The 11489-nt window shown below is 41.9% G+C and overlaps 1 protein-coding gene across 6 annotated transcripts in view; it reads left to right on the top strand.

The window, feature by feature from the left end:
* The window catches only part of LOC137563522 (oocyte zinc finger protein XlCOF7.1-like), a 54654-nt gene extending 44469 nt beyond the window's left edge, over positions 1 to 10185 (top strand). For all 6 annotated transcript variants that reach the window (XM_068276092.1, XM_068276093.1, XM_068276094.1 and 3 more), the window contains 2 exons: positions 1145 to 1259; positions 6114 to 10185. In XM_068276092.1, the coding sequence (XP_068132193.1) occupies positions 1145 to 1259; positions 6114 to 7258 (1260 nt within the window). In that variant the 3' untranslated portion in view covers positions 7259 to 10185. The remainder of the gene's footprint in view (positions 1 to 1144; positions 1260 to 6113) is intronic.
* The last annotated feature ends 1304 nt before the right edge of the window (positions 10186 to 11489 follow it).

Below are 11489 nucleotides of genomic sequence, written 5' to 3' on the forward strand. Positions count from 1 at the left end.
CGACGAAGTTTTCCGGAATGACACCCAAAAAATCTCTCTCCTCCTCCTCCTCCTCCTCCTCCTCCTTAAATCCTTAATCATGCTACTTTTTCTATTGAATTGATCATAATGGTAGTATGGTTTATGCTAGACCAGCTTTAGCATGTAGTGTGGTTCATGGTCTAGAGGGTAAGACAGATACCTACTACACACTGAGTCCTGGATTCAAATCCCAGCTACGGTATATAAGCATGCTTTTCAAAAAGTACAAATCCTTAATCATGCTACTTTTTCTATTGAATTGATCATAATGGTAGTATGGTTTATGCTAGACAAGCTTTAGCATGTAGTGTGATTCATGGTCTAGAGGGTAAGACAGATACCTAATTTTTCCGACGGAATTCCGGATACGTCGGAATTCCGCGGAACAGCTCCGGAATACCGTCGGAATGAAACGGTAGCGGAATTTCGGTATGACGGTATGCGGAATTGTCCCGGAAACAGAAATGGGCTCTTCCGACCATGCCTGCAGTCCACCACCTCACCCCACAGCCATCAGCAACAGGGTAGGCAAAACGGTCATTTATGACAACTGCATGTCTTTATGTGTATCAGCCGGAGTAAATAAAGCTGTTTTATTGCTTTGGAACCTGCATGTGCCAGCCTGCTTTCTCTTCAACTGTGACAGTCCATATTCTATCATTATCATGAGACCTACAGTAAATCCAGGAAACAAATCTTTGCTGTTTAAACGCATTGTTTAAACTATTTTAATGTTTTAACTACAATTTCTGTCTGTTAAAATGGACCTGAACTCTTGCACAGGACAAAAGGAAAACAGAGAAATGCACTCTGTGTGTATTTAGAGAGTTTAGCCTGTCTAATTCCCCCTCATTTGTGTGTAATCACAAGTTGTAGTTTGAGCTCTCCCCGTGTCACCTGACTGCCATGGCAGATAAGCTCAATTGAAAGCACAGGATGTTAACAATATGTCTGACTCCATGAAAGCAGGAAGTAAATACACTGCAGATTTATTTCAGGATTTGTATCATCTGTAACCAAGATTTTTTTTTTTCTTTAAAAGTTAATATGCTGTTGTTCATCTATTAGAGCTGAGGTGAAGTTCTGGTCCGCTTTAAGTTCATTTTTTTATTTCGTATTTTAGATTACTTTAAAGACTGAAGATGCTGAAGTATACTCCACCATGAGGGAATATTTAAAAGGCTATCGGGAGTTTTTTAAGGATGTCACAATGGACCATGAGCAGAATCAAAGTATTGGTAGGAACATTTTTATATTAGACACTTGTCTTAAAAAAAAAAAAAAATTCTGTATGGTCTAAGCTACAAATATTAACCCTCAAAACCATGCCTAATACTAACTTTAACCTCCTACTCTTAAAGGACAATTGACTTTAGAGGGATATGAAGGCTTGTCATACTGAATTTAATTCCTTTTTAAACAATACCAGTTGCCTGGCATCCTGCTGATCTTTCATGCATCAGTGTCTGAATCACATCTGAGTGAGGCCCCTTTCAGAGTTACCTTGTGTTGCTGCAGGGTAAAGGTCCGTACACACGCCTGACTGCAGGCAACGACAGGTCCGTCGTCACCTCCCGCTGGGCGGGTTTTCAGCAGACAGTCCGGCATGTGTACAGTCTGTCGGCGGACTGATAAGGCTGTTTCTGAGCGATCCGCCAAACAGCCGTATCAGTCTGCAGACAGACTGTACACACTCCGGACTGTCGCTGGAACGCCCGCCCGTCGTTGCCTGCACTCAGGTGTGTGTACTGACCTTAACGCAACAACAAGGCAATTGAGCCTAGCATACTTAGTGCGCCGTAATGCGTTGGAATTTCCCGATCGGCTGCCACAAAGTCAACAGCGTGTTGTTATTGTCTGACTTCCGCTGCAATGTAGATTAATGGGTGACGCAGGGATTTTAAATTTGTTGGTGATGGTGTGGTGCAAATGCACAGAAAGATGCGAATAGGACTGGGAATCCCAGTGACATACTTCATGTCCAGCAAGGAGTGGTGAAAGAAGGGGGTTGGCACTGTACATAAGACCCTATCAGCACACTCTGTCCCAGGGTCAATTCTTTTACTAGACTTTAACTTGGTGTTTAACACCATCAGCCCCCAAATCAGGGGAACCTTGCTGCGCTCGATGTTAACCCCACTCTATGCCTGTGGATCACTGACTTCCTCAAAAACAGATCCCAGGCGGTCAAGCTAGTCACTATCCGCTGACAACCAAGAACCACCAATACAGGGGCCCTTCAAGGATGTGTTTTGTCGCTGTTCCTTTTTTTCCTATATACAAACAACTGTACATGCATGGCAGACTCTGTCAAAGTAATCAAGTTCGTCGACGACCGCACCATAATTGGCTTCATCACCAGAAATGATGAGCAAGAGTACCGCCACCATGTTGACAGAATCTCCCACTGGTGTAGGGAGAATGGCTTGGTCCTCAACACAGCAAAAAACATTGAGCTGATTGTTGACTTTAGGAAGAACGCCTCCGTCCCACCGCCAATGCATATTGACGGCACAGATGTGAAAAGCGTTCCCAGTGCACGCCTCCTGGGAACTACCATCTGCAAAAACATGACTTGGAAGGTCAACACCACCTCGACCCAGAGGAAAGCCCAGCAGAGGCTATTCTTCCTCCTCCAACTGAAGAAGTTTGGTATGCCCCAAAAACTTCCCGCAAGCTTTTACTTCGCACTATTGAATCTGTCCTCTGCTCCTCCTTCCAGGTCTGGTGTGCCGGCTCCTCCGCCAGCAACAGACATAAACTACAGATCAGCGGAGAAGGGTCATTGGTAAACCCCTCCCCCTCTGGACCTCCTCTACAACTCCAGACTGCTCCAGGGCACTAAGTATTGCCAGTCGGTCCATCTTCACCAAGACCACAAGACACAGGAACAGTTTCTTCCCCTCAGCCATCAATCTACTGAACCCTCTTAATTAACTTCCCTCCCCCCCCCCCCCAGCAGATCATTCTTATCTTAAGTGCTGTAAGTGATAAAACCTGAATGCACTGCTTGATATTGTTTATAATCGTGGTCAAACTCCATGCTTATTGCTGTGTGTAAATTGTTTCGTGCTTGGCAAAATAAAATCTGATTCTGAATGTCATTTTCTACATTGGGATGCAATTGGGGTGTTGCATTGCACCACAAATGCAACAACCTGGTGTAAAACCAGCCATAAACAAGCATGCAGCAAATGCAGTCAAACGTAACCTCCTTAGCGGTATGCCCGACACTGTGTCGGGCATACTGCTCTCTGGCCTCAGGAGTCCCCATGAAAAATGTTTTTGATCCAATGGCTTTAAAACCTAGCTAGCACTAGGCTAGTTAGTATATGTGCCGGCACCCTCTGATCGCCGCCAATCCCCTAATCCAGCTAGTTAATACATTACCCAGCCTGGCTCCAGCGATCGGCACAGCCTCTCCACACAGCTCTGGTCTCTCTATGGAGAGGATGGGGTCTGCTCATGTCGTCGGTGATGTCCTGTACGATGGAGGCTCTGCTGATCGCTGGATCCAGGCTGGGTAATGTATTAACTGGCTGGATCGGGAGATCGGCAGCAATCGGGGGTGCCGGCCACATATACTAGCTAGCCTAGTGCTAGCTAAAGGTATTACAGCCATTGGATCAGAAATTATTCATTGGGGACCATAAAACTGTAAAACCTCCTGAGCGGCATAACGCTCAAGAGGTTATGTTAAACATCTTATCTGCATGCTTGTTCAGGGTCTATGGCTTAAAGTTTTAGAGGCAGAGGATTAGCAGGATAGTCAATCAATGTGCATTGTTTAAAAGGCAATAAATATGGCATCCTCCATATCAGTATAAGGTCAGTTGTCCTTTATTTTACGTTCATTTTAATGTTTATTACTAAGTGCATAAAAAAGTAAAATTTAAATTGGTGCAAAATTTCGCTAAAGAATGAAACCTTCTTGCGTAGTGCATCACAGGTTTCCAAGTCCTCACCACTGACACCTCCTCTCCTACTCCTTCTCCCCGGAAGTTCAAACTCTGCCCACTGGAGGTCATATAGTAACCACAGTGACATTATCCATGTGACTTGGGGGTATGTCCAATTTTGATCCCCACCACAGCGCCTCTAGTGACTGACAGACCTAAAAATGACTGGTAGATTTGGAGTGCTTTTGCAAGGAAGGGTAAGGCCCCGTTTACACTTAATCAGTTGCTCTCAGTTATAACTGATAGGTCAACTGATTTTCAAAGTAATGCCCATGTTTTCTTATGGCACCTTTCACACGTAATCTTTTTCACAATGCACTTCTATGGAGAAGGAAAAAAAAATGCGAACTAAGTGTAAACGGGGCCTTAGCAAATATTCCCAAGTGAAGATGTGCCATGATGACTTTTTTTTTTTCTTCCATTTATCCAAATTTTATTGATTTTGCAAAGTAAAAAATATAATGTTGTAACAATCAATAACAGCTGATCATCAAATACAACCTGAGAATATAAAATCATACAATAACGTACAATGCCGTAATAACTTTGACTAATATTATATGTAATAGGATAGGACTATTGAAGAGGTAAGCCAATCTAGTCTGTATATTACTAAGCATTAACTCTATTACAAGAACAAATTTCATACCAATCACTGTCACTCATAACCTAATCAAGGCTTACCGCAAAAGTGGTAAGAAAAAGATTAACCTAAGCTGTCCTACTGGTTGGTCCTAGGAGAGGACCCTGGACAGCGAATACTGCATTCTAATTACTGAGCATCAAAAAGAGGTTGGGAGGAGGATGGAGAATCTTGATACCTCACGTATATCTTTCCTCTTGAAAAGCTTCATCTAATAGAAACATATTTACGGCCACTATGAACATACATTAAAATTGAACCACCTAAGCTAAGAGAAAAATGAACATTATCCAAACAAGATAAGTATGACTAAACAACAAAAATACTATTGTGATATGTACACAGGTGTCAAGGCATGCTAGTAGAGACCCACACGTTTTCAATTTTTGAAGTTAGGTTGAATAGGCGGAGGTCCAATTCTCCGGTACAACAAACTATTTGCAGTTCCTGTTTAGTCTTCGTGCCATGCTGACTTCTAACCAAGAAGACTTAATGCTGTTATTAAATCAAAGGGTGATTCAATAAAGTATTATTTTAAGGAAATGCATATTTATGCAGCCAGTTTATTGTACTTTCTATGTATTTCATTTGCAATGTACAGATTATAGATCACATTATGGCTACGTGCCAATTGTCCGTTGTGATCCCTGTAACAGCAGGAACGCAAAGAATTGTGAAAGCTTCGCTGCATGTTACCTGAAGCATACAGTCAATGAAATGTATGCTTCATTTTACTGTTAATGCACAAATTTTGCAGTAACGCACCGCATGCAGTACGTTAGGATGCCGCATACCGATATATCACAACACAGCTGCCCCACTGTTAAGGTGGGAGACGTTTTAAAATGTTTTCTTGTTTGAAATCACAGAATCCTGGCTTTTTAACTTGGTGTGTATATTTTTCATATCCACTGTATGGGCTGGTGCACACCAAAACCCGCTAGCAGATCCGCAAAACGCTAGCAGATTTTTAAACCCTTTTTTTTATTTTTATGAGGCGTTTTGCTAGCGTTTTGCGGATTGCTGCTGCGGTTTTCAGTATAGTAGATTTCATATATTGTTACAGTAAAGCTGTTACTGAACAGCTTCTGTAACAAAAACGCCTGCAAAACCGCTCTGAAGTGCCGTTTTTCAGAGCGGTTTGCGTTTTTCCTATACTTAACATTGAGGCAGAAACGCATCCGCAATCCAAAAAATGCCTCACCCAGGCATTTTTCGTTTCTGCAAAACGCCTGCCGCTCTGGTGTGCACCACCCCATTGAGATACATTGACCAAGCAGATCCGCAGCCGCAAGCGGATCTGAAAACGCCCAAAAAGCCGCTCGGTGTGCACCAGCCCTAAATGTGATAATGTATTCTTACAACACTTCTGAAGAAGTATTTGATATAAAATGAAGCACAAGATCATACTTTGTTTAGTAACACAGCACCTGAATTATTTTTTTGTTGCATTGTCCTTTTACAAATAAAGTTATGCTTTCTTTTTATAGGCAGATCTGCTGTCCATAGTAGTATGAATGAGTCAAGCAGCAGTAAAACCAGTATGGATTCTGTCAAACACGAAGGAGTGACTGAACAGTCTGACGTAAATCTTCTACTGCAAAGTAAAACAAGCAAGAGAAAGAGTAAGCCTACACGGATTGTATTTGGTGAGTTTCCTGCACGTAAAAAGAAGAATCGCACAGACACCACTGTTTTGTCTCTAAAAAAGAAAGACCCTGCAAAAGACCCAGCTTTGGCCAGGGACAGCCGACAGATAACCAAGCATTTACCCAAAGATGATCTTGATGTAGCAGCAGAAGATTGCACATTTGGGAAGCCAGATAAAGATCTGAACGGGATTTTGGACAATGTGGGTATAATCCAGACCATAGTGAAAGATGACCATAAACCACCATCTTCTGAAGACTGTCAGTCAGAACTACCTCTACATTCACTAAGTGAAAAGCTGTATGAATGCACTGTGTGCGGTAAAAATTTTACCAAAAAGTCTCACCTTCAATCCCACAGGAGAGTTCACTCTGGAATAAGACCATTTGCTTGTCTGGACTGTGGAAAACGCTTCACTAGTAATTCTACTCTCGTGGATCATCAGAGAATCCATACTGGAGAAAAACCTTTTGTTTGTTCAGAATGTGGGAGGTGCTTTACCAAGAACTCCAATCTAATAGATCATCAGAGGACTCACACAGGGGAAAAGCCCTTTGCATGTACTGCTTGTGGTAAATGCTTTGCCAGGAGCTCCAATCTAGTGGAACACCAGAAGACACACACTGGTGAAAAGTCTTTTGTCTGCTCTGAATGTGGCAAAGGTTTCTCCAGAAGCTCCACCCTTGCAGAGCACCAGAAGACTCACACGAGAGGAGAAACTTATATCTGTTCAGAATGTGGACAATGTTTTACTAAGAACTCCAGTCTGGTCAGGCACCAGAGTATTCATACTGGACAGAAGCCATATATATGTACTGTGTGTGGGAAAGGCTTTTCTAGCAGCTCCAATCTGGTGAGGCATCATATCACCCACACAGGAGAAAAACCATTTACATGCCCTCTATGTGGCAGGACTTTCAATCAGAACTCCAATCTTATTTCACATCAGAAAACTCATAAAGTCAAGACTGTAGAAGTGAAATAAATGTTTGACATTTAACTAACACATGGGCCCATATGCAATTAACTTTCACCTGAGTTTTCTCCTAGATGATATTTTCACAACCTGTAACCACCAGCGAGCAAGAAAACACTCCGAATATTTTGTCCGTACCTTTTCACCAACTTTTTGATCTTTTTTTCAATTGCAGAGTGCTAAAAAGTTATTTTAAATTGAAAATCATCTCCTAGGAGAAAACTGAGCAGAATAAGTTAATTGCAAATGGGCCACAGACTCCAAAGTCTGTTCTCTCTCAGTAAAAACTTTTTCCAAAGTCCAACACTTGCAAAAACACTTATTTTGTGTTTTTGTTGTAGAGATTCCACTCTCTTTCATTCACTGGTGGCTCACATTTAGTGAGGGTGTTCCTAGGAGAACACATATACCATAAAAGCCTGACCGAGGCTCTCCACCTTCCCTGTACTTCCCTAAGCAAAATTAAGTTTGGCTGCAGCTGGGTTTTAAGAAGTGGAAAAGGCAGATCTCAAAGCTAACCCTTTTACCTGATGTAACTCCCGAACAATATTTTATGGACAATCATTACTTAACCTACAGAGTGGTAAACCCGACTGTATCAGGGTAAAAAAAAAAGATCCATGAAGCAGTTACCCTGAGACATAGTCAGTCTGACCACAGAATCTGCTTACTGTTGCTCCATCACTGCATCTCCCCCCCCCCCCCCCCCTCCCCCACCTGGGCACTTTCTCCTGTCTCCAGTCATGCACTAGGATTAATGCCACAGGTAAAGGCTGATTAGTGTGCGCACCTCATCTTTGGGTGTACACTTGACACAGAAATCTAGGTAGACATGAAACACCCAAGAGGTTAAAAAAAGAAAATTCCCAAAGAAATAGTGATTCTGTACTTTCAGTATCTGGATTGAAAGGCACTAGGGGCCTTATGCACTAACCAGCGATAATATTGCTGTGCAGAGAAAGTGCACAGCAATCTTTCCGAAACTACTGCCAGCAGTGTACCGTGAGTTACACTATTAGCACGACTCTAGGTGCTCTAGTAATGCAAGTGTTGCTACAGTAATGCGTATTGGTAATGCGTATTAATGTAGCGGTTTTCACTGTACTCGAGTACCACTAATCGCGCTTATAACATAACTTTCTGTACACTGCTGACTGTAGTACCAGTAATATTGCTGTTGGCTGTCTCCGCACGGTAATACGGTATTGTTATGGTTATGCTATTTTACATCTGAGGGCTTGGAATTAAGCGATGTTCCTTGCATCAGTCCAGTGACTACTGTTTTCTTAAGTTTTTTTGTGGCCAAAGAAGATACTTGGAGCAGTGGTGATGTGACTGCAATGTGTCCTGAACAATTAAGGGATTATTGCACTTTAAAAGAAATGAGGCACTTTTAACGTCTAATAACTTTCAATGCTGTGTAATGAATATAGTTTATATTTTTTACTTGTCAAGATTTTATCTGGCATCCATACAGCACCTTGCTTTCATGCATAGGAGGCAGTTACATGTAAAGGAAGTCATTAGAGTGGTATTAGTACAAGAACTTGGTCATATGGAATGATGATGCATGCACTGCCCCCACACAAATGTTAAAGAGAACAAGAAGCTGGACAGGTAACTTGCTGTTAGCAGGAGATTCAAATATTACAGTTTGCCAAGTAATAGGTATGGATTGTTGCCATCACATCTCAGGAGAATTGATTGAGACGTTTGTGGCTTTTAATTTACATGTATACCAATTGCACATTAAGGCCTCTGTGTTTTTAAGGACTTATATCAGTTAGGTAGTCGGTGTAGGATGTTCGTGTCTTCTAGGAAGGCAACAAAGATTTTCCGAAAATTCAGATGTAAAGGTCCAAAAAGCTAAACAAATAAATGTTTTTGAAACATTCTACCTGCCGCCACTTTTCAGATTTATTTTTTTTTGTTTTGTTGTAATCCCCTTGCGGAAATCCCATTTCTTCCCGCTCTGAAAGATTTATTAAGCTGCAAAACAATGGTGACACCCACTCAGGATCATCATCCTCATAGATGTTTCTGGGATGAAAGGATTCAATACAAAAACACATTTCAATAATTGCACTGGATATGCTAAAATATATAAATGGTTTGTGAATATATATGTGTACAAAAGGGTGGTTTTATATATATGTTCTGGCCAGAACCCAAAGTTGGCTACTTCGGGATCTGGCCAACCACATTGGTGAAGTGGCCAACTGAATCACTTTACATTTTTTAACTTTGGCCAGCCAGAACACAAAATGACAGTACCTAGCTGGCCAAGTCCAGAAGAAGGCTTTCCTGTAGCTGCAATAAGTAAAGTTTAGCGACAGCAAATGGGTGCAGAGGACACATTTACGATGGCTAATGTTGGTGTTAAGAACCTCTGTCCTCCCCTCTGCTCTGTTCCTTTACCTGTGTTACCTTCTGGTTTCCGTTCTGCACCAGTGCTTTATGTCCTCTGTTTCCCTCCATTGTCCACTCACCTGCCTCCTCCCCTGTCAATATCTCCTCCAAATTTCACCTATCTACTTGCTACCAATCCTTTGGGACTTTTGTTCTCTGCTCTCCACCTCCATCCTTTGGTCATCTCTGAGCTGACTCTTGCCGCCATTCTAGATAAGGCTTTGAGACTTTGCCAGCCAAGTCATTTTGCATTCTTGTTGGCCAAATTCCAGAAATGTAAATAAACAGAATCTGTTGTCATATTGGCCGCATTACTCGACCACTTCTCACATTGGCTGGCAAGATGCAGGAGTGGCCAGACTGTTTATAACTGTTCTGTTCGCAACATGTATGTTATCCTTGAGTTATTTGTCTTACAGCAAAGAAAATGGAATACTGTCCTTGCAGCCAGTTTGAATTTAGCATGTGTATTCTAAATTAGTTTTAGAATTTGAAACCTGCAGTATAACTGACCCCAATTTTTGCTTTCCTCCATTTTTTTTTTAACTATGCTTATTTGCAAATATAGTAATATTCTGAGTGATTTTGTATAATTGTTTACTCTTCACTTGAAAGATGTAAAAAAATGGTGTATCAGTTAATTGCTCAAATTGATTTGTTTTTTTTTCAACTAACTGCCCAACTAACTGTAGGACAAGATTTCATCTACGGTTAGTTGAGCAGTCCTCTACCAACAATTCTAAAATATACAGTGGCTTGCAGAAGTATTCGGCCCCCTTGAAGTTTTCCACATTTTGTCACATTACTGCCACAAACATGAATCAATTTTATTGGAATTCCATGTGAAAGACCAATACAAAGTGCTGTACACATGAGAAGTGGAACGAAAATCATACATGATTCCAAACATTTTTTACAAATCAATAACTGCAAAGTGGGGTGTGCGTAATTATTCAGCCCCCTGAGTCAATACGTTGTAGAACCACCTTTTGCTGCAATTACAGCTGCCAGTCATTTAGGGTATGTCTCTACCAGCTTTGCACATCTAGAGACTGAAATCCTTGCCCATTCTTCTTTGCAAAACCGCTCCAGCTCAGTCAGATTAGATGGACAGCGTTTGTGAACAGCAGTTTTCAGATCTTGCCACAGATTCTCAATTGGATTTAGATCTGGACTTTGACTGGGCCATTCTAACACATGGATATGTTTTGTTTTAAACCATTCCATTGCTGCCCTGGCTTTATGTTTAGTATCGTTGTCCTGCTGGAAGGTGAACCTCTGCCCCAGTCTCAAGTCTTTTGCAGTCTCCAAGAGGTTTTCTTCCAAGTTTGCCCTGTATTTGGCTCCATACATTTTCCCATCAACTCTGACCAATTTCCCTGTCCTTGCTGAAGAGAAGCACCCCCAGAGCATGATGCTGCCACCACCATATTTGACAGTGGGGATGGTGTGTTCAGAGTGATGTGCAGTGTTAGTTTACCGTCACACATAGAGTTTTGCATTTTGGCCAAAAATCTGGTCTCATCTGACAGAGCACCTTCTTCCACATGTTTACTGTGTTCCCCACATGGCTTGTGGCAAACTGCAAACGGGACTTCTTATGCTTTTCTGTTAACAATGGCTTTCTTCTTGCCACTCTTCCATAAAGGCCAACTTTGTGCAGTGCACGACTAATAGTTGTCCTATGGACAGATTCCCCCACCTGAGCTGTAGATCTCTGCAGCTCGTCCAGAGTCACCATGGGCCTCTTGACTGCATTTCTGATCAGCGCTCTTCTTGTTTGGCCTGTGAGTTTAGGTGGACGCCCTTGTCTTGGTAGGTTTACAGTTGT

The sequence above is a fragment of the Hyperolius riggenbachi genome, chromosome 3, assembly GCF_040937935.1.
Source record: "Hyperolius riggenbachi isolate aHypRig1 chromosome 3, aHypRig1.pri, whole genome shotgun sequence".
Taxonomy (NCBI): Eukaryota; Metazoa; Chordata; class Amphibia; order Anura; family Hyperoliidae; genus Hyperolius; species Hyperolius riggenbachi.